The sequence below is a fragment of the Pagrus pagrus genome (genome assembly GCF_965226575.1).
Source record: "Pagrus pagrus genome assembly, chromosome: 21".
Classification (NCBI taxonomy): domain Eukaryota; kingdom Metazoa; phylum Chordata; class Actinopteri; order Spariformes; family Sparidae; genus Pagrus; species Pagrus pagrus.
This window is the reverse complement of record NC_140208.1, coordinates 667,622-694,803: the sequence shown is the minus strand read 5'-3', so window position 1 is coordinate 694,803 and position 27,182 is coordinate 667,622. Positions and strand designations below refer to the sequence as shown.

At 43.7% G+C, this 27,182-nt stretch overlaps 3 protein-coding genes and 1 long non-coding RNA gene across 9 annotated transcripts in view; 3 read left to right on the top strand and 1 right to left on the bottom strand.

The window, feature by feature from the left end:
* Nucleotides 1–464: 464 nt before the first annotated feature.
* LOC311250870 (microfibril-associated glycoprotein 4-like) lies at nt 465–4,766 on the top strand. Of its 2 annotated transcripts, none has more exons than XM_084342989.1 (7): nt 465–566; nt 909–970; nt 1,133–1,282; nt 2,132–2,170; nt 2,303–2,399; nt 2,643–2,813; nt 3,913–4,766. In XM_084342989.1, exons 2-7 carry the CDS (start codon nt 965–967, stop codon nt 4,167–4,169), a joined length of 720 nt encoding a protein of 239 aa, XP_084199115.1. In that variant the 5' UTR covers nt 465–566; nt 909–964; the 3' UTR covers nt 4,170–4,766. The 2 variants fall into 2 exon arrangements, with proteins under 2 accessions (XP_084199115.1, XP_084199116.1); XM_084342990.1 differs by having other exon boundaries at nt 473–580.
* A 10,066-nt stretch (nt 4,767–14,832) lies between these two features.
* LOC311250039 (microfibril-associated glycoprotein 4-like) lies at nt 14,833–18,846 on the top strand. 2 transcript variants are annotated; one of them, XM_084341540.1, is made up of 7 exons: nt 14,833–14,934; nt 15,277–15,338; nt 15,501–15,650; nt 16,580–16,618; nt 16,751–16,847; nt 17,085–17,255; nt 18,361–18,846. In XM_084341540.1, the coding sequence occupies exons 2-7, from the start codon at nt 15,333–15,335 to the stop codon at nt 18,615–18,617; spliced, it is 720 nt and encodes a 239-aa protein (XP_084197666.1). In that variant the 5' UTR covers nt 14,833–14,934; nt 15,277–15,332; the 3' UTR covers nt 18,618–18,846. The 2 variants fall into 2 exon arrangements, with proteins under 2 accessions (XP_084197666.1, XP_084197667.1); XM_084341541.1 differs by having other exon boundaries at nt 14,842–14,948.
* Nucleotides 18,847–25,614: 6,768 nt separating this feature from the next.
* On the top strand, nt 25,615–26,304 carry LOC311250040. The gene is made up of 2 exons (XR_014621237.1): nt 25,615–25,794; nt 25,955–26,304. It is a non-coding gene; the product is annotated as an uncharacterized lncRNA (long non-coding RNA).
* Nucleotides 26,305–26,347: 43 nt separating this feature from the next.
* Nucleotides 26,348–27,182, bottom strand: part of LOC311250037 (microfibril-associated glycoprotein 4-like) — a 7,636-nt gene continuing 6,801 nt past the window's right edge. For all 4 annotated transcript variants that reach the window (XM_084341535.1, XM_084341537.1, XM_084341538.1 and 1 more), the window contains one exon: nt 26,348–27,182. This exon is cut by the window's right edge and continues 276 nt beyond it. The gene's annotated coding sequence lies outside the window, so the exon portion shown is untranslated.

Here is a 27,182-nt window from a genome sequence, read left to right as displayed (position 1 = left end):
GTTCATCACGGCCCAGGACAGGAAGGCTCTACAGCGGCTGATTAAAACCACCAGAACATCACTGGTACCATCTACAGAGCATCAGTGACATCGGTAAAGTGAGATGTCTGCACACAGAGCCCAAATATACTTAAAGACAACACAGTGTGTTCACCTGCTGCCATCTGACAACAGATACAGAAGTATCTGCTGCCGTACCACCAGACTACAGAGCAGCTTCACTCTTCAAAGCGCACTCAGTTCAATGTGAAGTCTGTTTGAAGTCCAATAGTTTAATATTAGGCTGTGAAAGATAAATACTCCTGACAAAACGTGTACGAATACATTACATGTCTGATGATTACATAAGTGATGTCCAGCTGTGTTGACTTAAGAACATTTGTTTTACATTAGATTAAGTCCACACAGGACAGAACAGTGTGTTTTCAAAGATCCGCCTGTTGTCACGCCACGGTGCCTCCTGTAGATATAAGACGTGAAGTCGCGAGGCTGCGACAGACTGAAGGAGAAGCAGCAGTTTGTCTCTGTTTCCTCTGAAGGTGAAGCCTCTTCAGTTCAACCTGCAGGTGAGTTCAGACAGGTGAGCATCCGACCAGGAGACAATTTAACTTATTGTCTTTTTGGGATTCTTCCTTCGACCCAAAACAATGGAATTAGCAAAAAGTTGAGCTGAAGGTTGTAAACTTTTGGTCACGCTGCAGATTGTGATTATTTCCATGCATCAATCTGCGGTGATGGTGAACGTTGCTCCAGCTGACTTTTGATGCAGTTCTGTGGGGAAGCTCCGACCGTCACTCCCCACTCCCCGTTGTGCTGAGCTTAGTGTATTTTCATGGGGAGTGACGCAGACGAAGCCTTTCTACAGTCACACAATCTGTTCTCTGATTTACTTCTTATTGTGTCTTCAGAGCCTCTGACAGATCCACATCAGCAGTTTATTACTTCCAGCAAAAACTGACTGACCATGAAGGTGAGTCTGTGAACTGGTATTAGACAGATGTGATTCTATCAAACTGTGAAGAGGCTCGTGATATCTGACTTTGACCACACCGCCCTGAAACTAGAAGCCAAACTGCTGAATCAGTGTGTTCGATTCAAACCTCGTCCAAATGACAACATCTCCTCTGTTCAGCTGCTCTCAGTCGTCGTCCTCCTCCTGGCTCCAGCGCTCACCAGCTGCATTAAAAAGCAGCCGAAGGACTGCAGTGTCATCCGTGTGGACAAGAAACAACCCAGTGGTGTTTACACCATCTATCCTGCCGGACCCAGTTCTGCTGTCCAGGTACTCTTCATCCTCTCTGGGTCGCAGGTTACATTTATTTAAACCAGAAGGTGTTTTCCTTTGAAGGCAGTCGATGAGTTGGATCAGAAGGTTAAACTGTAGAAGCTACAGGTGTGTCGTGTCATTATAGGCTACATTATAGAAGCTACAGGTGTGTCGTCTCATTATAGGCTACATTATAGAAGCTATAGGTGTGTCGTCTCATTATAGGCTACATTATAGAAGCTACAGGTGCGTCGTGTCATTATAAGCTACATTATAGAAGCTACAGGTGCGTCGTGTCACTATAAGCTACATTATAGAAGCTACAGGTCCGTCGTCTCATTATAGGCTACATTATAGAAGCTACAGGTGCGTCGTGTCACTATAAGCTACATTATAGAAGCTACAGGTGCGTCGTGTCACTATAGGCTACATTATAGAAGCTACAGGTGCGTCGTGTCATTATAAGCTACATTATAGAAGCTACAGGTGCGTCGTGTCATTATAAGCTACATTATAGAAGCTACAGGTGCGTCGTGTTATTATAGGCTCCATTATAGAAGCTACAGGTGTGTCGTGTCACTATAGGCTACATTATAGAAGCTACAGGTCTGTAAATGATATTTCATTTCCATTCCTGACGTGTGAAGCATCTCTGATAGAAACTCTGTCACCACTTCTGACAGATGGTTGGACAGAAACAAGCAGCAGCAGCAGTGTAGTTTAGCTTTACTGTGTCTGCACATCCTGATGCTCCACATATAAAACCCCAGGAGACTCCAACAGCACCAATGAAATAATACACACAGACTCATGTATACAGTTTAAACAGCTGTGACTTTTACTAATGACTGTGTTTGTGTGTAGGTGTACTGTGACATGGATTCACATGGAGGAGGCTGGACGGTGAGTTTTTTTGAGTCATATACTGACTTTCAGAACAAACACTTCCTGTTAGACCTTCACAATAAATCAAATACCAGTAAAAACTTTGCCGTGTGGAAACCTGAGCTGTCAGCTGTGTGTTCGTCCCTCCAGGTGTTCCAGAGGAGGATGGACGGCTCGGTGAACTTCCACAGGGCCTGGGATCAGTACAAGGCGGGCTTTGGGTGCGCTGATGGAGAGTACTGGCTCGGTGAGAGATGAAACCAAACTCACCATCGTGAGACCTCATGAAACTCTCTGTTCATGAGAACGAACGTTATACTCTGTGGAGGAAATCCAGAGATGAGCCTGACGTCTTCAGATCAGCCACTTTGTGTTTGACTGAATTACATCTGTGCAAATGCTAAATGTACATGTGTATATAAGTATATATATATAATGTACTGTGTGTGTGTGTGTGTGTGTGTGTGTGTGTGTGTGTGTGTGCGCGCAGGTCTTGACAACATAAACAGCCTGACACAAGGCAGAAGAGTTGAGCTGCTGGTCGACATGGAGGACTTTAAAGGAAATAAAGCGTGGGCTCGGTACACTAGCTTCTCCGTCGGAGGACCACGTACAGGATATAAACTGTCTGTAGGTGGATACGTGAGGGGAGGAACAGCAGGTCAGTAAGTTCACGTCAGGTCTGTCATTCAATCATTTATTTACTTCACTCTAGAAAATGTAACAAAGAAAGAAAAAGTCATCATTACTTGAGTCCGTCAAAGATGGCTGCTCCCGTAGGAGCGTGAGAGGATCGATCAGTTCAACAGAGACGTCATTGATGACTCACTCGGCTCAGAGCCGTGGCCGGGCTGCAGGATGAGCATGGTTCCTTTATTTTAGCGGTCCAGCTCGTCTCAGGCAGCGTGAGCACCAACACAGAGCATACAGAGCAGAGGTAGAGCGCTCGTCCAGGCCCATGTTCAGTATTCTCAGATTATCAGCATCGGTGACTTCTCTGTCAGATTGCCCATAAAATAAATGAATGTGAAAATGTGCGACTCTGGCTCTGACCTCTAACAGCTTGTTTGCAGTCACGTGATCCCGATGACGCGTGAACGTCAGACGGGGGGCAGGAAGTGAAAAACGCTGGTTGGGAATTGTTGGGAATGGAGGAAGTGAATAGACTAAAGCCTTGGATGGATCTGCACACAGCAGGTGTCATCAGACACGTTGGATATGACCCCTACACTTTACACAGCAGGGGCTTTTCCCACGGGTTGACTGATTCGCCTGGCGTGGAGGTGATCGATATGTGGAAGGACTTAGTCCTGCAGACCTCCTACTGCACGGCTCGCCAAATGAAGGCGTTCAAGAGTCTTGAGGCTCAACACTGTTTTGTGTGGCTGAGTCAACAACTTAAATGAGCCAGATATATAAAGTTAAGTAGCAAAATGATTGCAGCCTTCATCACTGCACACACGAGCGTCGTCTGACTCCGCTCCTTCAGACTTCAGACGGAGGTTTTTAATCCACGTCTGCCGCCGTTTCTCCGTGAGGTTTTTAAACTTCTCGCCTTCATGTGTCGCAACTTTCAGGAAGCAGCTTTTGTTTTTTTTCCAATCTGCTGCCTGGGCTGCTGATGAGGAGGACTTCAGCTGTCCAGACCATAACTGTCCCTTCAGTCCATCTGATGAATCCATGAAGTTTTTAAAGTTACGCTGATGTTTAAAGTTTATACACATTTACCAACACTGTGGTTCTTGTTTGTGTTTCTGTAGGAAACTCCATGAGTTATCACAACGGACAAAAGTTCTCCACCTTCGACAAAGACCAGGATCGCTCGAGGAGGACGAACTGTGCCAGAAAATACATGGGAGCGTTCTGGTACAGGACTTGTGTGCGCACAAATCCAAACGCGATTTATCATTTTGGGGGTGATAAAACTGTCTATGCTGTTGGAGTTCATTGGAAAACCTGGAAGGGCTATAACTACTCCCTGAAGAGCATCAGCATGAAGATCCGTCCTGTGCAGTAGATCTCCAGGACCATCGTACAGCAGAATATCAGCAGTTGATCTCTAGTGATTTCTTTCTCTTTCTATCATTAAGCATGTTATCTCTTAATGGGCGTATTTTCCTGAAACTGGTTCCCAGCACAGTCCACCAGCACATTAGAAAAAAAAGCGAATTAGAAAGCTGGTGCCGTCTGCTGTCCTTCAGAAATGTAGATCAAAATGAACATTGGAGCTTATGAGGGAGTTGGTGGTGCAGCCAAAAGAGTAAGTCTGTGTGCGTCCATAGTTACAGGCCTGTGACCAGCACACAACTGATTGAATCAGGCTCAACGCACAAATATGTAACATCCCAAACATGAATATACATTACCAACGTGTCAGGACTTCAGGCTGAACTGGTGAACTGACCACCAGCAGGGAAACCTTCAGCTGGACTGCTGCTCCATGTGTGCCAGCAGGAAAGTCGGCCCGGAAACATTTAATGGATAAAGATAAATGTGTAGTCTCACGGTGTGTTCATCTCTGCACTATCTTGATATTTGGTGGAGGTTTAAACCTTAATGTGGATCATAACCTGCTGTATGACGACAATAAATAAGAAGCTGAGCAGAAAGCTGATGATCTGATGTCTTCATGTGCTCACAAATGTGTTGTTTGTGTCTCCGTGACGCCTCCCAGCTCTGTGAGGAACCACTCCACAACACAGACAGTTTCACAGACTGGGGTTGTAACGCTCTGAGAGTTTCACAGTATGATACCCACCTCATATTACACTGTTGTTATTATTATTATTATTATTATCAGTTAACAGAGTGAAAACAAGAGTTTCTTGGTTGAACAAATGTTTCCTGATAACTTCTAATACCATTTTATTCTTTCTAATAACATAAATGTGGTAGAGTTTGTTGTGCTTCATGCAACAGTAATAAGGACTTTTGGGTTAAATGTGTCTATCAATAATAATGAATGATCATCAGGGATAATTATTAATTATGATTAATAAAAAGATCCAATTCACATTAGACCACCCTTGAAGAAGGGAAAAGAGCCAATTCACCAAATCAGTCTGATAAAAAGGCCCTAAACTGTTTGTAACTCTGATGAATAATTAACTTAATAACTACAATCAAAATGACCACAGCAGCTGTGATGGTCGAAGGGTCTGAGTCCGTGACAGAGTCGAGGTCGGCAACAGTCACTCTTGTACAATATTAAACAGACAGCATGAAGGTTCAAATGTCTTTACTCAACACAACGATGAAAACACAATCTAACTACAGGCGTGTGTGTGTGTGTGTGTGTGTGTGTGTGTGTGACATGATGCCACGTTAGAGAAGATGGTTAGTTGCATGTGTCTGTGTGAAGCATCATTCAACTAACATCAAATCAGCTGTGTCTGGATTTGTAAAGATTTATGTTGAAGGTTTATGACCTGTGAGAGAACTTCTCATGTCTCTTCTTATTCTGATATATTGATCTTACATATGAAACTCAACAATATTGATGCAGCGTTATTATGCAGGCAAAGTGAATTCATATTGTTCGTGTGTTTCCGACATCAGTTCTGTCTCGTGATATTATGAGTTTGCAGAATATGAATGGATGTATTCATGTATTGAATATATATAATGTGCTGTGAAAACCAACATAAGGCAACTTAGGTAAGGAGTTCATCCTGAAGGGGGCTGGTGGAGCCTCTTCTGTGTAGAAGTGTTTTGACCTTAGTCTGATGTAAGACACACAACAATGGTTGAAGTGTATAAGAAGTTAATGTGGATCGTGAGATGGAGGTGGAGATGATTGGAAGAGTGTTTTGAGAAAGATCACTTGTAATCTTGTGACTGTTACACTTGAATGTATTGTTTCTTGTTATTACAAAAGCTGAGGAAAGACGGCCTCTCCTCAGTCAACATCTATGCGCTGCTGATGTGTGGCTCTTGCTTGCAAGCAATAAAGAACTTCTAGAAAAGAAATATTGTGTCAAACTTGGTGTTTGACCAACTCTCATCTGCACTAGACAAGCGACTGATTTTCAGTTGCCACAGCAATTTTGGGGGCTTGTCCGGGATGTCTGACTCGAGGAGTTCCTGAGATACACTCTGACAGGTTAACCGGGTCCCGAAGCCAAACACCTCTCCCCGACAGAGGATCGTTAATCGACCGGTGGGGATGAGAAGTGGCGCCTGATTCAGATGTGTATCCCGGATTCCTCGACACGGCATCCTGAGGGATAAAGAATTTAAAAAGTGAGGACACAATATTTAATAGGATAAGGCCTAGAGGACCCGCTGAGGGGCTGACGAGCTTATTAATGACGGTGGACACGTTAATCGGATTAAAGTAAGCTGAGTTGGACTAGCTGAAGAAAACCAGTTGGACTGGTGAAAAGAAAACAAATTGTGTGAGGAATTGTTGAAATTTCTGGACATATTGTTCAATATGGGAAGAAATCAAATTTAACTGGAGGGGGTTAAAACTGAATGTGAAGGCTGTGCGAAGATAATGAGTGACAAACATGGAGACGTGCACATTTAGCAGTTTGGGGATTTTGGGTTTCCAAAAAATGGTAGTTTTAGTGTAAATCAGATTTAAGACCCAATTAGTAACTGCTGAAATAAAAAAAAGAAAAATGATGTTGGTTGGAAAGCTTTTGTTGAATGGAAAACAGAAGCTCAGTTGAGAGAGCGACTAAAGTACAGTGCGCTGAGCTCTCCACAGGAAAAGTTGACCAGGACCTGGACTGTCTCTCCGGGGGAAGCGGCGCCTCCTCCCTACAGGCCTCCCAACGCAGCACAACTTGCTGGCCAGCTGTGTCCACCCCTGCCTCTGCCTGGTCTCAATGCTCCACCTACACCACCAATGGCAGAAAGATTGCGTAGTGGGGGACGTAAAGATCTTCTAACCCCCACCAGCCCCACTGGCAGTCATTGTCCAGCACCCATTCAGCCTGGAACAAGCAACTTGTCTCCATGGGGGACCGAAGAGAGACGATATGGAAACATCTGTCCTACAACCTATGATCAAAGTAGCAAAGTCCCAGAGCTGCAGGGACAATGTATGTGTATCGACCACGGACAGCTGCAGACTTGAGAGATGTCACGGAGGGAATGCCGAACCCCTCAGAAGCTGGAGGTGCTGAGTTTGGAGCTCAGTTGTTGGAATTGATCCAGCAACATCGTCCTACTACAGCAGAAACCAAGAGACTTATGGTCACAAAGACTCAATTGAAATGGGGTGCTGACCAGGGTGACTGGCCTGAAGAAGATATGCCATGTGACTGGGCTGAGCGCTCAGAATACAGAGAGGCAGCAACAGACTTGATCGAAAGATTGACTGAATACTATGCAAACCAAAAAATGGACTGGGCCATAGTGACAGACAGAATTCCCAGTGGGTTGGCACCACCACCTGATCCAACTGTTGACAGCCCCTATGAACAACAGGAAAAGAGCTTAGTGGAGGGCTTGTGTCCAGACATCAAGAAACTTGTTCAGAAACAACAAAGAAGGAGAAGTTTGGACTTCAAATGGCTCAGTTGCAAACCTATGAGCAGAAATTGCAACATAACCATCGCAGAGGGAGAAGAGGACGACGGGGCGAGAGGACAAAGATGGGCTTTCAACAAGAGACGCCCAGAGGGTTGCTTCTGTTGTGAAAGTTACGACCACTGGGTGAGAGACTGTCCTGAACCAGAGTCTGAAGAAGACAAAGAAGAATGGCAGTTCTGACCAGAGAACCAAGTGACTGTGACAAACCCAAGAGGGACAGAAAGAGGAGGCCACTGGAGAAGGTGAGCAGAGACACACCGACACACACACACAAGGACGAGACGCACACACACGTATATGATGATTCTCAGATTACAACAGAGACGCATGATTTAGAAATGACCCCCAATTGCAGTTGCCTATGATTAGAAAGTTGGTCTCAGGAAAAGAGATGCAAAACATTTCTTTTGTTTTCATCCTGTTGTCCTATGAACTCAGTCGGTGGTCAGTGGCCATTTGTGATTGGAACACAGGTGACACCTGATGATCCACGATTGGCTGATGTTCCTGATGAATTGTGGGCAAAACACAAATATGATGTAGGTTTGATGAAAACAGCAGGAACATTGGTTGCTACACCTCAGTCCGTGTAGTAGCGTTTTCTTCTGTCTTTTGTTCCTTGCTTTGTGGCTGAGTTGGGTTCTGACGCGTGAGTTAAAGATGAGGAGAGAAGTGGTTCAGGTTGGTCCCTATGACCATTTATTATAACCCATTTAGTTTACAGAAAACTTGTTGTAAATAAAAATAAAAATAAATAATTTGCCTTCCATATCCTCCTTCACACAGTATCACACACGGTCAAAAAACTGTATGCTCTGCCAGCCACGCCTCCGCTGTGGCTTCCAGCTCTTAAGACCTTCCCCCTGGCTCCACCTTCAGCAGCCTCCATAGCGACCTCTAGATGGAGACAGACCTGTGGTCACACAATCACTTACTCAACCATTCACTCACTCATTCTCACAGACTGCTAAGAAGAAAGAAGATATAATAATCAACATAAGCTCAATTTGGCTCCTACAGTTCGATTATAGACCTTGTAAAGCCCAATATCCATCGAGTCCAGAAGCTATTGAAGGAATAACTCCGGTATCTGAATCACTTGTGAAACAAGAGAATATTGTGCCGTGTCCAGACTCACCATGTCAGCTCCACAGGAAAATCAGCATACAACTTGGAGATTTGTCCAAGATCTAAAAGCAGTGAATGGCGCTGTACATGCCAGAGCACCGGCGGTTCCAGGTCCACATACAATTCTGTCACAGGTACCTAGTGTAGCGGTGTTAGCATCACGAGGGTTGGTGGGATATCAGAAAGCAAATCTTATTGGTTCCACATGCAGTGTCCTCGATCCTTCTGGAGCAGAGAACGGGTCACCTGACTCCGGCTGATGATGCGCTACCATAATGTCTTGCTCACACTTCCTAACGTTATCATAACTTGATGCACTGTATTGAATTAGAATCAGAAGCAGATGGTGAACCACATGACTGTTTGGCTGCAATCGCAGAAATCTGCTCTCTAAGACCTGATTTAACTACAACACCTTTAATAAATGTTGATGTGATTGTTTATGTTGTAGGTATCTAACCTTTTGGAATCAATCTTACTTCCACAGGAGATAGCTGTTTGCAAGAGTGAAGCTCACACAAAAGCACAAGATTGTGTTTCAAAAGGAAATGCAAGAGCTGATCTGGCTGCTAAGGCAGCGGCACAAACTCCAATTGTAACAACATTACACATGTCTAACGTTACTTCTTCCGTAATCCCTACAGTGTCCTTTGCAGAACCGGTTGGGGTCCAGAAGAACGCTCCGGTGTTAGAGCGAAAACTGTGGAAGGACACTGGTTGTAAAAATGTAATAATGTTTGGTATGGTCCAACCGGCAGCCCATGTTTGCCTTAATACTTGTTTCCTTAAAGTTGACACATGAAAGGACCATGTGTCAAAAGGGGGGATGGTGGAAACAGCTACTAATACAACATTTTTTTAGTTTGAAGTGCCGAGTGTGTCTCAGATATAACGCAGGCCAAGGTCAGGCAATGAAGCAGTCCAGCCATCCAACCCCAGATGCTCCATTTCACCATTTAATGATGGATTTCATTGAACTGTCACCATGTGAAGGAAAGAAATATTGTTTGGTGATAGTTGACATGTTTTCTAATTGGATTGAAGTTTTTCCTACAGCAAAAGCGATGCAACAGCAGTAGCTGCTGAAGGAGATTTAGGCAAGATGTGGAATCCCGAGGAAATTATCTTGTGATAATGGTACACATTTTGTAAATAATGCCATAAAGCAGATGTTTTCAGCCTTGTAACCACCAACACTCCCCGGCTGCTCAGAACCAGTCTGCTATAGGGCCACCAGCCACACGGCCAACAGAGCTAACTAACGGTAGCTAGTAGCTAAAGCATGGATGTGTCAAGAAATCTGGACGAAGTGTCGAAGGCAGAGCCCTGTTCAACTATGAAAGCTGCTCAGTGCGGTTTGAAGACGAAAGAGTTCGACTTCCTGGGTATGAAGTGACCTGAATCTATCGTCTTGTGGGGCCAATAGACCGTGCGCACTACAGACTTCCACCAACCGAGCCGGCTAACTTCCGGTTTAGCGCCTGTCAGAGATTTTCAGTTTATTCTGACAAAACGTTTGATTCTGGTCATTAACTCGAGCGTCACAAATTAAACGACGCAGGAATAAGTTAGCATACTGAACAACCACATTGATCTCGAAGTTAAACTTATTGTTATTTAACAGCTCGGCTGAAACATTAACTCAGTTCCTGGCAATGATAAACGGGCACTTCCTGCCGCGCATCCTGCTGAACGATGGCACGGTTTACTTAAAAAAATAAAATAAAGAGTAGCCTCCTTTGAAAATAAATAAAACATATAGCGGCAGCAAATGGAGCAAAATCTTTTACACCAGTGAAGTTTAGACAGAAAACAGGCGTAACTTCGTCCCTCAGCAACAATAAAAATGCAAAGAAGGAGTTTTGCACCAAAGACAGAAACTCTGTAAGAGTTAAATAACTCTGTGAAGCCTCACTGTTGCACTGAAGGAGGACTTTGGACTCATTTCTTACAGTGTGGACGGTGACCATTAACTCACTCAACACACATGCAGACATGTGAGTGTTGTTTTAACATGACCTCCACTGAGTCACTGACCTCAGGTCTGTTTCACTGCTGCACAAAACATGTCCGCCTCACACAGCACAGCTTCATCTAACGCAAAGAGACGTGTGGACGGTACACTCCTGTTTGTGTGTGACTGAAGTGACTGTGTTGTTCAAAGAATGTAACTGAAGATGTCTGAGTCTGTAAAATATGTTCACAATAAATAAAATATAAAGTACTGCTGCAACACGGACTCATATGTCACTAAAGTATATTTACAACAATGTGGAATCTACTTAAATACATCAGCTAACATCACTGTTAGCTTCTCCAACAGGCCAACATCAGTGTTAGCTTCTCCAACAGGCTAACATCATTGTTAGCTTCTCCAACGGGCCAACATCAGTGTTAGCTTCTCCAACAAGCCAACATCAGTGTTAGCTTCTCCAGCAGGCTAACATCAGTGTTAGCTTCTCCAACAGGCCAACGTCAGTGTTAGCTTCTTCAACAGGCTAACATCAGTGTTAGCTTCTCCAACAAGCCAACATCAGTGTTAGCTTCTCCAACAGGCTAACATCAGTGTTAGCTTCTCCAACAGGCTAACATCAGTGTTAGCTTCTCCAACAAGCCAACATCAGTGTTAGCTTCTCCAACAGGCTAACATCAGTGTTAGCTTCTCCAACAGGCTAACGTCAGTGTTAGCTTCTCCAACAGGCTAACGTCAGTGTTAGCTTCTCCAACAGGCTAACGTCAGTGTTAGCTTCTCCAACAGGCCAACATCAGTGTTAGCTTCTCCAACAGGCTAACATCAGTGTTAGCTTCTCCAACAGGCTAACATCAGTGTTAGCTTCTCCAACAGGCCAACATCAGTGTTAGCTTCTCCAGCAGGCTAACATCAGTGTTAGCTTCTCCAACAGGACATCAAATATTTGCCTCAAGTAAAGATGGGAAAGAAAACAGATGAATCACTCATCAAACATTCTAATATCAATACTGCTGAACTTTGTTTCAGGCTCTGCCTGAAGTTATGAGCTGACGGGGCGACACATTATAATAATGTAAATGTTTGTCTTTCAGCCAGAACCTGAGCTAGTTCCTGTTCTTCTTCAACCAGTGAATTATTTTATTCTGTGACATTAAACTGAGAATATTTTGAGGAATGTGATGATTGTGAATTTAATAAAAGCTAAATCGTTCCATCAGTTAACTTTTCTTTCAATACTTTTTGTATGTTAAAAGACCTTTCAGACATCAAAAGACGTGTCTTTCCACAAGGACGTGTGTTTTCTGTCCCTGTTCCTCTGAACCGTGTTCTTCAGATCGGATCATCTCTGTGGATGTTAAAGATTTTTCTTCTATCCGTCTTGAAGAAGACAGACTGCAGCCTACAGAGGCCAACGTTCCCTCAGTCCAGGCCTTCATTTGCTGGTGCCAGCAGACTTGGAGACAGGCCCGCTCCATCCTCCTGTGCTGCTTTCTCCAGGATCCAACCTGTCAACGAAAGTCCGCCTGATCTGACCTTCTGACTCTCCGGGATATAACGTGAGTACGACAGAATGAAATCATTTTCAGACAAACTGTTTTCAGCAGCATCAGTTGCACAAAGTCTTTGTGGGCCCATGTAGTGATCTCCTTTATACAATCATGCGTTTTACAAAGTGGTGAGCGGCGCCCCGCCCTTGCTTGTTAACCACTGACCCTTTCGAGGATGCCCCCGTCACACCCAATCATGAACTTGCAACAAGGAAGGGGTCATGGCGGAGAGGAAACATGGTCCAAAGCACGGCTTAATTTCATGAAGAAAGATGACAACAGTTCCCGTATAAAGGTGGAAACAGCAGAAATATGCTGAAACATCTTTCTACCCAGCATGAGCTTTAATTCCAGGAACGCCATGTTTTAGACTCTGAACACTCGAGTGCTGAGGCTTCCTGACCGAGCGACACGTCTGTTACAGAGAGTAAACATCCTGTTAGATTAACATTAACTCCACACAGGCAGGTTCAGCACCACAAAGAAAACATGAATTGAATTGTACAAATATTCTGTCATTTCATAGTTTTATTTAACTGAGAACCAGCTCCAAATGAAACAGTTTAAACGGTGGAGTATTTGCACACCCGGGTCACATGCATGCCTTTTGTCTGCTCTGTGTCCGCACTGTGTTCAGAGATGATGCAACAGTTGTGTTGACACTTTGTGCTGTATCCAGTTGAGTATATGTCAGAGACAATGATCACATCAACGTTTTACACAACTTCTGTTGGAATCGGGGTTTACATCTGCTGAATGAACTGTGTGTAGTTATTGTCCAAGTAGTGAGCAAGCTAACCGCAAGTTAGCCTGTTTTCAAACGCAGACCCCTGACGCAAAGGGACCCCTCGCTCCCGGCCCCACTGTCTCCAGGGTGGTGACCGGCCCAAGAAAAAGGCGAAAGAGATCTGCAGCGATGTCGGCAACCCACCCGACCCGTCTTGAGACACGGACCGAGGAGTCTAATGCGCACGAGCGAGAGATTAACGTGACAGCAGGGTTTCGCCGAGCCCATGGCATCCCTGCACCTTCGCTTTGGCCAGCGTTCGTGTTTTCACGTCGACAGAGATTTTTTAATACCGTTCGCGTTGAAGGGAATTTATTTGAAATATAAATCGTTGTTAAAAGTACCTGTGTACCAGGCCTCATTAAAATGTTTAAAATATTCAGCTCAGTTAGAAATGGTGTGCGATTACTCTTTTGTCATTCATATCTTTCATGTCTTCCCAAATATTTGTATTTTCTCTGCCAGATTTTCAAGCAAATCGACAACATTTTCAGCTTTTGATGTATTTTGGACTCTTATCTATTCATTTGAACTTTCAGCGGGAACCTCCCTTCAAACTTTGAAATGTTCCTCATCTGATCTACATCTTATTCAAAGCTTAGTAACAATGGAAATCAATCAGACCCAACGATGGAAACAAGACGCCGTCTCTGAATGCGGCATTTCCTGATTCTTACATTTGTGTGTATCGGAGGGAATGTTTAGGACGAGACTGAAGGACTTGACAGAGTGAAGAGGAGCTTTAAAATCTTCAAACAAATTCAAATTCAGAAGCAACATCAACTTCAAAACGAGTCATTTGGCTTAAAAAAATGTATCCACCGATTTACAGCCGCTTCTTTCACAATGAAAGCTTTTTTAGGCCGCAGTGCATCATGTGATGTTGTAGTTACCCGGTTTGGCCAGTATGAAATTTGGCTTTAAAGCCTGGCGCTCTTCCCGGGGCCTTGACCTGAAGGAGGCCATATCCACTGCCCTGCAGTCAGTCTTCACACACCTGGAGAATAAGAACAGCTACATCAGGATGCTGTTTGTTGACTTCAATCTCACCCATGAAGCTGATTGTAAAGCTAAACACTCAGTACAACACTCTGCAACTGGATCTAGGACTTCCACACAAGCACACCCCAGGGAGATCTGATGGCGGTCACACCTCCTCTACATTAGTGCTCGCTCCCAAATTTGTTTACAGAAGAGATACCGAAAACATCCTGACTGGAAACATCACAAACTGGCATGGTTCATCACGGCCCAGGACAGGAAGGCTCTACAGCGGCTGATTAAAACCACCAGAACATCACTGGTACCATCTACAGAGCATCAGTGACATCGGTAAAGTGAGATGTCTGCACACAGAGCCCAAATATACTTAAAGACAACACAGTGTGTTCACCTGCTGCCATCTGACAACAGATACAGAAGTATCTGCTGCCGTACCACCAGACTACAGAGCAGCTTCACTCTTCAAAGCGCACTCAGTTCAATGTGAAGTCTGTTTGAAGTCCAATAGTTTAATATTAGGCTGTGAAAGATAAATACTCCTGACAAAACGTGTACGAATACATTACATGTCTGATGATTACATAACTGATGTCCAGCTGTGTTGACTTAAGAACATTTGTTTTACATTAGATTAAGTCCACACAGAAAGAACAGTGTGTTTTCAAAGATCCGCCTGTTGTCACGCCACGGTGCCTCCTGTAGATATAAGACGTGAAGTCGCGAGGCTGCGACAGACTGAAGGAGAAGCAGCAGTTTGTCTCTGTTTCCTCTGAAGGTGAAGCCTCTTCAGTTCAACCTGCAGGTGAGTTCAGACAGGTGAGCATCCGACCAGGAGACAATTTAACTTATTGTCTTTTTGGGATTCTTCCTTCGACCCAAAACAATGGAATTAGCAAAAAGTTGAGCTGAAGGTTGTAAACTTTTGGTCACGCTGCAGATTGTGATTATTTCCATGCATCAATCTGCGGTGATGGTGAACGTTGCTCCAGCTGACTTTTGATGCAGTTCTGTGGGGAAGCTCCGACCGTCACTCCCCACTCCCCGTTGTGCTGAGCTTAGTGTATTTTCATGGGGAGTGACGCAGACGAAGCCTTTCTACAGTCACACAATCTGTTCTCTGATTTACTTCTTATTGTGTCTTCAGAGCCTCTGACAGATCCACATCAGCAGTTTATTACTTCCAGCAAAAACTGACTGACCATGAAGGTGAGTCTGTGAACTGGTATTAGACAGATGTGATTCTATCAAACTGTGAAGAGGCTCGTGATATCTGACTTTGACCACACCGCCCTGAAACTAGAAGCCAAACTGCTGAATCAGTGTGTTCGATTCAAACCTCGTCCAAATGACAACATCTCCTCTGTTCAGCTGCTCTCAGTCGTCGTCCTCCTCCTGGCTCCAGCGCTCACCAGCTGCATTAAAAAGCAGCCGAAGGACTGCAGTGTCATCCGTGTGGACAAGAAACAACCCAGTGGTGTTTACACCATCTATCCTGCCGGACCCAGTTCTGCTGTCCAGGTACTCTTCATCCTCTCTGGGTCGCAGGTTACATTTATTTAAACCAGAAGGTGTTTTCCTTTGAAGGCAGTCGATGAGTTGGATCAGAAGGTTAAACTGTAGAAGCTACAGGTGTGTCGTCTCATTATAGGCTACATTATAGAAGCTACAGGTGTGTCGTGTCATTATAAGCTACATTATAGAAGCTACAGGTGTGTCGTGTCATTATAGGCTCCATTATAGAAGCTACAGGTGTGTCGTGTCATTATAGGCTACATTATAGAAGCTACAGGTGTGTCGTGTCATTATAAGCTACATTATAGAAGCTACAGGTGCGTCGTGTCACTATAGGCTACATTATAGAAGCTATAGGTGTGTCGTGTCATTATAGGCTACATTATAGAAGCTACAGGTGTGTCGTGTCATTATAAGCTCCATTATAGAAGCTACAGGTGCGTCGTGTCACTATAGGCTACATTATAGAAGCTACAGGTGCGTCGTGTCATTATAAGCTACATTATAGAAGCTATAGGTGTGTCGTGTCACTATAGGCTACATTATAGAAGCTACAGGTGCGTCGTGTCATTATAAGCTACATTATAGAAGCTATAGGTGTGTCGTGTCACTATAGGCTACATTATAGAAGCTACAGGTGCGTCGTGTCATTATAGGCTCCATTATAGAAGCTATAGGTCTGTAAATGATATTTCATTTCCATTCCTGACGTGTGAAGCATCTCTGATAGAAACTCTGTCACCACTTCTGACAGATGGTTGGACAGAAACAAGCAGCAGCAGCAGTGTAGTTTAGCTTTACTGTGTCTGCACATCCTGATGCTCCACATATAAAACCCCAGGAGACTCCAACAGCACCAATGAAATAATACACACAGACTCATGTATACAGTTTAAACAGCTGTGACTTTTACTAATGACTGTGTTTGTGTGTAGGTGTACTGTGACATGGATTCACATGGAGGAGGCTGGACGGTGAGTTTTTTTGAGTCATATAATGACTTTCAGAACAAACACTTCCTGTTAGACCTTCACAATAAATCAAATACCAGTAAAAACTTTGCCGTGTGGAAACCTGAGCTGTCAGCTGTGTGTTCGTCCCTCCAGGTGTTCCAGAGGAGGATGGACGGCTCGGTGAACTTCCACAGGGCCTGGGATCAGTACAAGGCGGGCTTTGGGTGCGCTGATGGAGAGTACTGGCTCGGTGAGAGATGAAACCAAACTCACCATCGTGAGACCTCATGAAACTCTCTGTTCATGAGAACGAACGTTATACTCTGTGGAGGAAATCCAGAGATGAGCCTGACGTCTTCAGATCAGCCACTTTGTGTTTGACTGAATTACATCTGTGCAAATGCTAAATGTACATGTGTATATAAGTATATATATATAATGTACTGTGTGTGTGTGTGTGTGTGTGTGTGTGTGTGTGTGCGCGCAGGTCTTGACAACATAAACAGCCTGACACAAGGCAGAAAAGTTGAGCTGCTGGTCGACATGGAGGACTTTAAAGGAAATAAAGCGTGGGCTCGGTACACTAGCTTCTCCGTCGGAGGACCACGTACAGGATATAAACTGTCTGTAGGTGGATACGTGAGGGGAGGAACAGCAGGTCAGTAAGTTCACGTCAGGTCTGTCATTCAATCATTTATTTACTTCACTCTAGAAAATGTAACAAAGAAAGAAAAAGTCATCATTACTTGAGTCCGTCAAAGATGGCTGCTCCCGTAGGAGCGTGAGAGGATCGATCAGTTCAACAGAGACGTCATTGATGACTCACTCGGCTCAGAGCCGTGGCCGGGCTGCAGGATGAGCATGGTTCCTTTATTGTAGCGGTCCAGCTCGTCTCAGGCAGCGTGAGCACCAACACAGAGCATACAGAGCAGAGGTAGAGCGCTCGTCCAGGCCCATGTTCAGTATTCTCAGATTATCAGCATCGGTGACTTCTCTGTCAGATTGCCCATAAAATAAATGAATGTGAAAATGTGCGACTCTGGCTCTGACCTCTAACAGCTTGTTTGCAGTCACGTGATCCCGATGACGCGTGAACGTCAGACGGGGGGCAGGAAGTGAAAAACGCTGGTTGGGAATTGTTGGGAATGGAGGAAGTGAATAGACTAAAGCCTTGGATGGATCTGCACACAGCAGGTGTCATCAGACACGTTGGATATGACCCCTACACTTTACACAGCAGGGGCTTTTCCCACGGGTTGACTGACTCGCCTGGCGTGGAGGTGATCGATATGTGGAAGGACTTAGTCCTGCAGACCTCCTACTGCACGGCTCGCCAAATGAAGGCGTTCAAGAGTCTTGAGGCTCAACACTGTTTTGTGTGGCTGAGTCAACAACTTAAATGAGCCAGATATATAAAGTTAAGTAGCAAAATGATTGCAGCCTTCATCACTGCACACACGAGCGTCGTCTGACTCCGCTCCTTCAGACTTCAGACGGAGGTTTTTAATCCACGTCTGCCGCCGTTTCTCCGTGAGGTTTTTAAACTTCTCGCCTTCATGTGTCGCAACTTTCAGGACTCAAAAGCAGCTTTTGTTTTTTTTCCAATCTGCTGCCTGGGCTGCTGATGAGGAGGACTTCAGCTGTCCAGACCATAACTGTCCCTTCAGTCCATCTGATGAATCCATGAAGTTTTTAAAGTTACACTGATGTTTAAAGTTTATACACATTTACCAACACTGTGGTTCTTGTTTGTGTTTCTGTAGGAGACTCCCTGAGTTATCACAACGGACAAAAGTTCTCCACCTTCGACAAAGACCAGGATCGCTTGAGGAGGACGAACTGTGCCAGAAAATACCTGGGAGCGTTCTGGTACAGGACTTGTGTGCGCACAAATCCAAACGCGATTTATCATTTTGGGGGTGATAAAACTCTCAGTGGTGTTGGAGTTTATTGGAACAGGTGGAGGGGTCACAACTACTCCATGAAGAGCTTCAGCATGAAGATCCGTCCTGTGCAGTAGATCTCCAGGACCATCGTACAGCAGAATATCAGCAGTTGATCTCTAGTGATTTCTTTCTCTTTCTATCATTAAGCATGTAATCTCTTTATTTAATGGATAAAGATAAATGTGTAGTCTCACGGTGTGTTCATCTCTGCACTATCTTGATATTTGGTGGAGGTTTAAACCTTAATGTGGATCATAACCTGCTGTATGACGACAATAAATAAGAAGCTGAGCAGAAAGCTGATGATCTGATGTCTTCATGTGCTCACAAATGTGTTGTTTGTGTCTCCGTGACGCCTCCCAGCTCTGTGAGGAACCGCTCCACAACACAGACAGTTTCACAGACTGGGGTTGTAACGCTCTGAGAGTTTCACAGTATGATACCCACCTCATATTACACTGTTGTTATTATTATTATTATTATTATTATTATTATTATTATCAGTTAACAGAGTGAAAACAAGAGTTTCTTGGTTGAACAAATGTTTCCTGATAACTTCTAATACCATTTTATTCTTTCTAATAACATAAATGTGGTAGAGTTTGTTGTGCTTCATGCAACAGTAATAAGGACTTTTGGGTTAAATGTGTCTATCAATAATAATGAATGATCATCAGGGATAATTATTAATTATGATTAATAAAAAGATCCAATTTACATTAGACCACCCTTGAAGAAGGGAAAAGAGCCAATTCACCAAATCAGTCTGATAAAAAGGCCCTAAACTGTTTGTAACTCTGATGAATAGTTAACCCTCCAGGCGCCAGAGTTTGTTTAGGAAAATGTTCCGTTTGGACTTAAAGATTTCAAAAGGCTGCAGCTTGGAAGTGGTGAGAGATAAATCCACACTGTAAATGAGAAAAATATTCATAATGTTGTGATGGGAGTAAATTTACTCATCTAATTTGCATATTGTGACGTCACCAGGTGACTGAAAGTAACTTTCCGTAAAACTGATTTTTGAACATGTTTACACAGAAAAAAAATATTTATATTGTCATCTCATCCCCAAAATAAAGGAACAGGAGTTTGATTGGAGTAAATGTACTAATCTAATTTGTATATCACCAGGTAAAATTCAGTAAAACGTAATTCTGAACATATTTACACAGTAGATTTTTTTTCATTTCATTTCATTTTTTCATAGATTTTTTTCATCCTCTCATCCTCAGAGTAAATGAACAGGAATTTGATAGGAGTCAATTTCCTAATCACTTAATAACTACAATCAAAATGACCACAGCAGCTGTGATGGTCGAAGGGTCTGAGTCCGTGACAGAGTCGAGGTCGGCAACAGTCACTCTTGTACAATATTAAACAGACAGCATGAAGGTTCAAATGTCTTTTACTCAACACAACGATGAAAACACAATCTAACTACAGGCGTGTGTGTGTGTGTCTGGCTGTGTCCAAATTCAGGGGCTGCAGCCTTTGCGGTCCACAAGGGCCGGGTCCTTGGACAGGTCTTTGAACGCCTCGTCCACCGTTGTTAAATGGGACGGTCCAGCCTTCGGAGCATTTCCTGGTTGGTCACCAGATGTTCCCGCCCCTTACCCTTACGTCACGATTGTGAATGAAGAGATGCATTAAAGTCTGTTCTGGTTCAAATCTATCAAACGTGTACATTTATTTGTGTGTGTACAAAAATTAACGACAAAATGTGTCAAATCTAAATTGAATCATCAACATTACAAAATAAACATTAACCCATTGGTGAATAACAACTATATTTACCACAGCATCACCAGCGTCACGTGTTGTAACTGAAAGTTAACATCTGGAGGTTTTATAGTCCCCTGAAGTTTAACATATCTGGCGTTGGATGTTCAGATGAGTAAAAACCGAGTATAAACCCATTACTTCAATTTGAATGTCATGTCTGCGCCACTTGATGTCGCCATTTTCTCTTGCGTCCTCTTCTGTTTCGGGACTGAGCAGCGGCGCGCAAAGGATCTTGGGATATGGGAGGCCGCGGAGGATAGTAGCGATGCGTCCTCCGAAAAGAGGGAAGGCCAGGCTGCGTTTGAAGGAGCCTTCGAATTGGCACAGCCTTCGCGCGGCGTTGTGACGTAATTGGCCTTCAAATGCGCACTTCGTGGGCTGCAGCCCCTGAACTGGGACACAGCCTGTGTGTGTGTGTGTGTGTGTGTGTGTGTGTGTGTGTGTGTGTGTGTGTGACATGATGCCAGAGTAGATGGTTAGTTGCATGAGTCTGTGTGAAGCATCATTCAACTAACATCAAATTAGCTGTGTCTGGATTTGTAAAGATTTATGTTAAAGGTTTATGACCTGACAAGATTTTCACTCAGTAGAGTGCATACCTCCGCAGAGGCTCAACAGTCTGCTTTAATTCAATGAGGCCTGGCCCAGTATCAGATAAAATATATTAAATCCTCTTGATCTGGATTTTTGTTTTGATCCACATCAAATTGTTGTCACTCGTAGTTACCAGCTTCATAAATATGGCTGTTTTTTCCACGTAGATTCATTTATCACTTACTGCTGAACTTGTTTCAGGCTTTGCCTGAAGTTATGAGCTGATGGGGCGACACATTATAGTAATGTAATGTAATGTAAAGGCTGTGGTCACTGACGGTGCTTTGGAGACAACAGATCCCGTGTCTGTAAAGTGTTTTATCCCCATGAGAAACCTTTAGTCTCTCCATCAGCCGACGCCTCTTTGTTTAGAATAACAAGTCTTTCTCTTTTCATTTGTTTCCTGAATCCTCAAACTTTGAAAATATTTGCTGCTTTAAAATCATTTGATGTTAATGTGCTTGCAGCCCACTGTCAGTGTGGCATAGAGAGTCTCTCTGTGATAAACATCGCAAACAGCCAATGACTTCAAGTTTATTTTCATTTTGGCCAATCAGAAGCTTCAGCCCGCCTCCCAGCGTTCACTGACTGGTCACTGTGAAGGTCAAAGGTCAGAGTGCCGGCTGAACTGGACGGTTGATGAGAGCAAGCATCGCTATTGAAGTGGTAAGAAACTTTATGAAGGGATGGAGGAGGTTTATTTAAGTTTTGTGGAGTTTCAAGTGTCACTCAGTCATTTATGTTGACAATATAAAAGCACAGAGTGGTTTAAACAAGGAGAACGTCGTCCGTTTCAACGACTGGCGCCATTTTCCAAGCTAATGTTGCAGTCATTACACTGCTAGCAAAGGTCCGCTAGCCGTGATGCTAATTTTTGCTATGTTAAACCCCCTTGACTTATGCTAAAAACGTTAGCTATCAAAAGTCCGCTAGCTGCAAGGCTAACTACCTCCATGTAAAACCTCATTTGATTATGCTAATAGTGTTAGCTTCTTGAAAACTGTAACTGCAATGAGTTTTAGACTTTGTGCTGATAAGCAGACATTTTCTGCCATGTTGGAGTCATAAAGATGCCAATTATTTAGCTTTGATTCACTCTTCGCACTGTTTCTGCTGATGGCTGCTCGCTGAGATGATGTTAGCACTGTAATTATTACAGGTTACAAGAGTTTGAGAATATTTTAAGATGCACAAAAGAGTGCTGCAGGATGATGTATTTGTGTACCCTGAAGTTAGCATCCTGAGGTCCATGTGTCAAACGCAAGGTTCTGATCCTTCCAGGTTCTTTTCATCCAGATAATCTCCACAGATGAACTCCCCTCTGTGATGTTTGAGGCATAAATTAAATGTGTAGCAGTAAAAAGCTAATGCTAGGCTACAATCATACGACATCACGGTCACATGAGTTAAACGTCACCGGTATCCGCGGGTCATTCCGACATACCGCCACTCCGACGTTGACGTCTAGTTGTCGTAATGGCGGCACTTCCATTGATTGAAAACGTCCCACCACTCCGACAATTTCTGTTTCCATTGTCGAAATGGCGGTACTTTCCTTTTTTTGAAACGTTCCGCCATTCCGACACATCTTTTTAAAGGGTTAAGGTTAGGGTTAGGGTTATGGGTTGGGTTAGTATTACTCTTGTTGGAATACCAGGACGAAACTTTGTCGGAATGGCGGAACGTTCGCATGTCGGAATAGCGGTATGTCGGAATGGTGACATGTCAGAATTTTGGGATGTCGGAATGCCAGCATGTAACCAGCGTCACCACCACTAAGCGTCTTACTGCACAATTACTATCCAGGTTTACTTCAGTGAAGTTAGTTTTAAGTTGGATCTTCGGCATTCGCAGCCACTCACACATTTCAAGTGCACCCGTATTGCAGACTTTACAGTAAACACACGGAGAAGACGGCTACAGCGTGTACCGACTTCCTGTTTTCAAAATAAAAATGTGGAATGTTTAAAGCAGAGATGCTGTGTTTAAAGCTATTGAGAAGCTAAATATTAAATATTTAATGTATTTAAATATTGCTAAATATTGAGAATCTATTGAGCTAACATGCTAATATTTACATATAAAAATTAATTTAAAAAAATATGAACAGGTGTAAAATGTGAAAACAAGAGGCGTATCTCATGCAGCCAGTGTAGTTACATGATCCCACACTGATTTTGAGTCAATTGATCACATGACCTGGAAGCTATTGAGCTAACATGCTAACATTTACATATAAAATTAATAAAAATTAATAAAAATTATGAACAGACGTAAAATGTAAAAACAAGAGGTGTATCTCATGCAGCCAGTGTAGTTACATGATCCCAACATGATTTTGAGTCAATTGATCACATGACCTGGGAGCTATTGAGCTAACATGCTAATATTTACATATAAAAATTAATAAAAAATATTTAGAGATGTAAAATGTAAAAACAAGAGGAGCGTTCGTCAAAGCTGTTTTGTGTATTTCTGATACTCAGGAGATGATTTTTACAGTAAAGATTAGTTTAAGAAATGTCCCTTTATTGGATCAAAGCTATTTAAGCTAATGACTGGTTGACAAAGAGCTGCACCGATCAGTGGTCTGCTAATGGCTCTGGTGTTGAGCAGTATCGTAGAGGAGTGTCTGCCAATCTGAACTCTCTAGGGTCTGCTTGTGAGGAAGTCCAGTATCCAGCTGCAGAGTGTCTACTGAAGCCAGAGTGTTTAGTTTCCCCGACAGCTTCATGGTGATTACGTTGAAAGGTGAGCTGAAGTCAACAAACAGCATCCTGATGTAGCTGTTGTTATTCTCCAGGGGACAGATGTAGAAACCATGCGTACACATGAAACACGTACTTTAAAATGTTCCACGCAGATTTCTGAATGTATAAAAATCCACAGAGGGAGACTGTGTGTCCTGGTACACAACTGAAACACCGTGTTCACCATGCAGCAGTCTTTGCAGTCTGATCAGCGTGATGCTGCAAGTTTGCAGAAAAGGAGAAGAAAACTGTGAATTAAGGGGATGTTTAAGCGTGTCAGGATCGCATTTATAGTGTAAGTAACCTCTGTGATTACACAGTGCTGCACCAGTTATTAACCTTGTTTTTACTGTCTTCTGTGAATATGTTGTCAGTGCAGTCTTACTTTCCTATGATGTTGCAGAACATTTTGTCTGTTCGATCCACCCTTTCACGTTCTCATGGTATAAATGGTCTCTTGTGGAGCGGGGATGCAAGTACAAGATGCCTCGGCCACCTGCGACTCTTACAATTGGTAAGAGTCGCAGGTGGCCGAGGCATCTTGTACTTGCATCCTCAATCAGTTGTGTGCTTCAAAAAAGGTGACGTGTGTCACTAGAGAAGAGTGCACGTCAGGTGCACCATACCATAGGAAAACAATGGTTTTGCTGGAGTGTGCGGCTTCTGCAGCTTCTACTATAACTTCATATTTTAGTTGTCCTGGCAACATGTCTTATAAGTGACAAAGTCTTTGGTCATTTAATATGCTATTAATGGATTCATTTAATTATTTGTTGTTGTCGTTGGGGGGCTGATGGCGCACTCTATGCTGTTGGAGTGGAGTGGCGCCAGTGGAAGGGCTACGACTACTCCCTGAATACATGAACATCTAGGGGAAACACCCCAATGTCCGCTACTTGGACAATAAATCAACAAACAATTGCCTCCTACAAGCCCCAGTGAAATAACATGTCAAATTGAAGGTGTATATAAGGTTTTGGGTTTTAAGGGGTTCCCAAACAAACAAAGTGTCCTCACTAGAAAGATGTGGGCAGCCAAGAAAACCAAAAAGGGCCTAAACAGACCAGAGTTTCTGGCTGGCAATTCAATTCAATTCAATTCAATTCAATACAAAAAACTTTTGTACACAGCACAGCATTTAAAGGATAACTACCGTTTTTTTACAACCTGGACCTTTTTTCTAGCAAAATATATGGTCATTTACTCACCCAGATAACTTTGGTGTCATTTGGCGTCCAGACGAAATTAGATCCAGTGTAGCGCCGATATATCCATATAATGCGAGTGACGGGGCATCGACACACAGCCTCTATATAACACATTATCTGCCACGAAACTAGTTCATTTCACCAATATTTTGTTACGATACGCTCGTGCTATTCCCCTCTGAGTCCGGGCTCGTCTGTTGTCAACATCTGTGGTCAAACTAGCAGCAGCAGCTACAGGTAAACAAGCCGGCTGTCGCGGGTGCACGCGCAGCTCAGAGACGACATCTTCCAGGTCAGAGGTAGTAGATCAGCCTACAGACCCCGGATGTTGACAACAGACGAGCCCGGACTCAGAGGGGAATAGCACGAGCGTATCGTAACAAAATATTGGTGAAATGAACTAGTTTCGTGGCAGATAATGCTCATAGAGGCTGTGTGTCGCTGCCCCGTCACTCGCATTATATGGATATATTGGCGCTACACTGGATCTAATTTCGTCTGAACGACGCCAAATGACACCAAAGTTATCTGGGTGAGTAAATGACCATATATTTTGCTAGAAATAAGGTCCAGGTTGTAAAAAATGGTAGTTATCCTTTAACAGATATACAGCACAACACAGAACAGTCAGCTAGTTAAAATAAAAAAAATAAAATATATATTGTGCCATTTCCCACCTCAATTAAGCTTTCACAAAAAGGGTGTCATCACACCATGATTGGCTGGGAGGGGAACGCCCCAAGCTGCTTCCACTCCTCAATCAGGAGTCTCCCACCTGAGCATAGGTGATCTGAATCACCTGCAGTTAGTCCAGAGGGATTTTGGAAAATCAACCCAAAGAAAAATGAGCAAGTCTCAAACAATTGGACTGCTGCTCTGTATTTGATCAGTGATGAATATCTTGACGTTACATCAAAGTGAGAGTGTGATTATGTGTTAGAGCAGCTGCTGCTGTAAAGTCTTGTGTCAAACAGCTGTTGGTGTAGAGAAATGATTTTCGGCTACGCTAACCAGCTGCTGGCTGGAGCTTCTTATTTGCTGTACACACTTGAGACTCATTCTGCTCTCGTCCCGCAGGACTCCTGTCAGGGGTGGACATGGTGGAGGTGAATCCTCTGAGGGGTCAGACCGAACAGGGCGTCCAGTCCACAGTCAGCACGGCGGTCGACCTGCTGCTCGGCTGCTTCGGACGCCTCCGTGAGGGAAACCACCCGGCGGACTACACCCTGCCCGAGCCTTAACGAGGACGAGGCCGGCCTCTGTGACTGCACTGAAGGACACCTCATCACCTCTGATCGCCAACAGCAATCAGACGGACAATCAGAATTTAACTTACAATTCACAAGGGTGATCTGATTTTACATTTTAACCTTTGAATACAGTGTTTTTATCATTAAAAAGAAAATCCAAGTTTATATCAACTTTAATGTCTGTCTGGGTGATATTTTATGAAATGAAGACATCAGATCATCAGCTTTCTGCTCAGCTTCTTATTTATTGTCGTCATACAGCAGGTTATGATCCACATTAAGGTTTAAACCTCCACCAAATATCAAGATAGTGCAGAGATGAACACACCGTGAGACTACACATTTATCTTTATCCATTAAATGTTTCCGGGCCGACTTTCCTGCTGGCACACATGGAGCAGCAGTCCAGCTGAAGGTTTCCCTGCTGGTGGTCAGTTCACCAGTTCAGCCTGAAGTCCTGACACGTTGGTAATGTATATTCATATTTGGGATGTTACATATTTGTGCGTTGAGCCTGATTCAATCAGTTGTGTGCTGGTCACAGGCCTGTAACTATGGACGCACGCAGACTTACTCTTTTGGCTGCACCACCAACTCCCTCATAAGCTCCAATGTTCATTTTGATCTACATTTCTGAAGGACAGCAGACGGCACCAGCTTTCTAATTCGCTCATTCCCTCATTTTTCACTCTAAAGATATTAAATCTACACCCAGGCGTTCAGCAGCTTCTCCCCTCGCTCACGATGAACACTTTAGGCTGTAGCAGTTACTTAGTGCTGCAGCATTAGTATGGGAATACGCACCACGCTACATTTCTTGAGAACTGTGCTAGTTTGTCGTACACACCTCGGCCTGTCTGCAGCATTCATCCCTGCTGCTGCTGCTGCTGCTGCTGCTGCTGCTGCCAGACACCACAGATGTGTTCACAAACATGAGCTGGTGTGCTGGTGGACTGTGCTGGGAACCAGTTTCAGGAAAATGCGGCCCATTAAGAGATTACATGCTTAATGATAGAAAGAGAAAGAAATCACTAGAGATCAACTGCTGATATTCT

Excerpts from the sequence above, each read along its gene's own strand:
- LOC311250870 (XM_084342989.1), top strand. Across the intron at positions 1,283-2,131 it reads GACCCAGTTCTGCTGTCCAG|GTGTACTGTGACATGGATTC; the intron begins GTACTCTTCATC and ends GTTTGTGTGTAG. Across the intron at positions 2,814-3,912 it reads CGTGAGGGGAGGAACAGCAG|GAAACTCCATGAGTTATCAC; the intron begins GTCAGTAAGTTC and ends GTGTTTCTGTAG.
- LOC311250039 (XM_084341540.1), top strand. Across the intron at positions 15,651-16,579 it reads GACCCAGTTCTGCTGTCCAG|GTGTACTGTGACATGGATTC; the intron begins GTACTCTTCATC and ends GTTTGTGTGTAG. Across the intron at positions 16,619-16,750 it reads CACATGGAGGAGGCTGGACG|GTGTTCCAGAGGAGGATGGA; the intron begins GTGAGTTTTTTT and ends TCGTCCCTCCAG.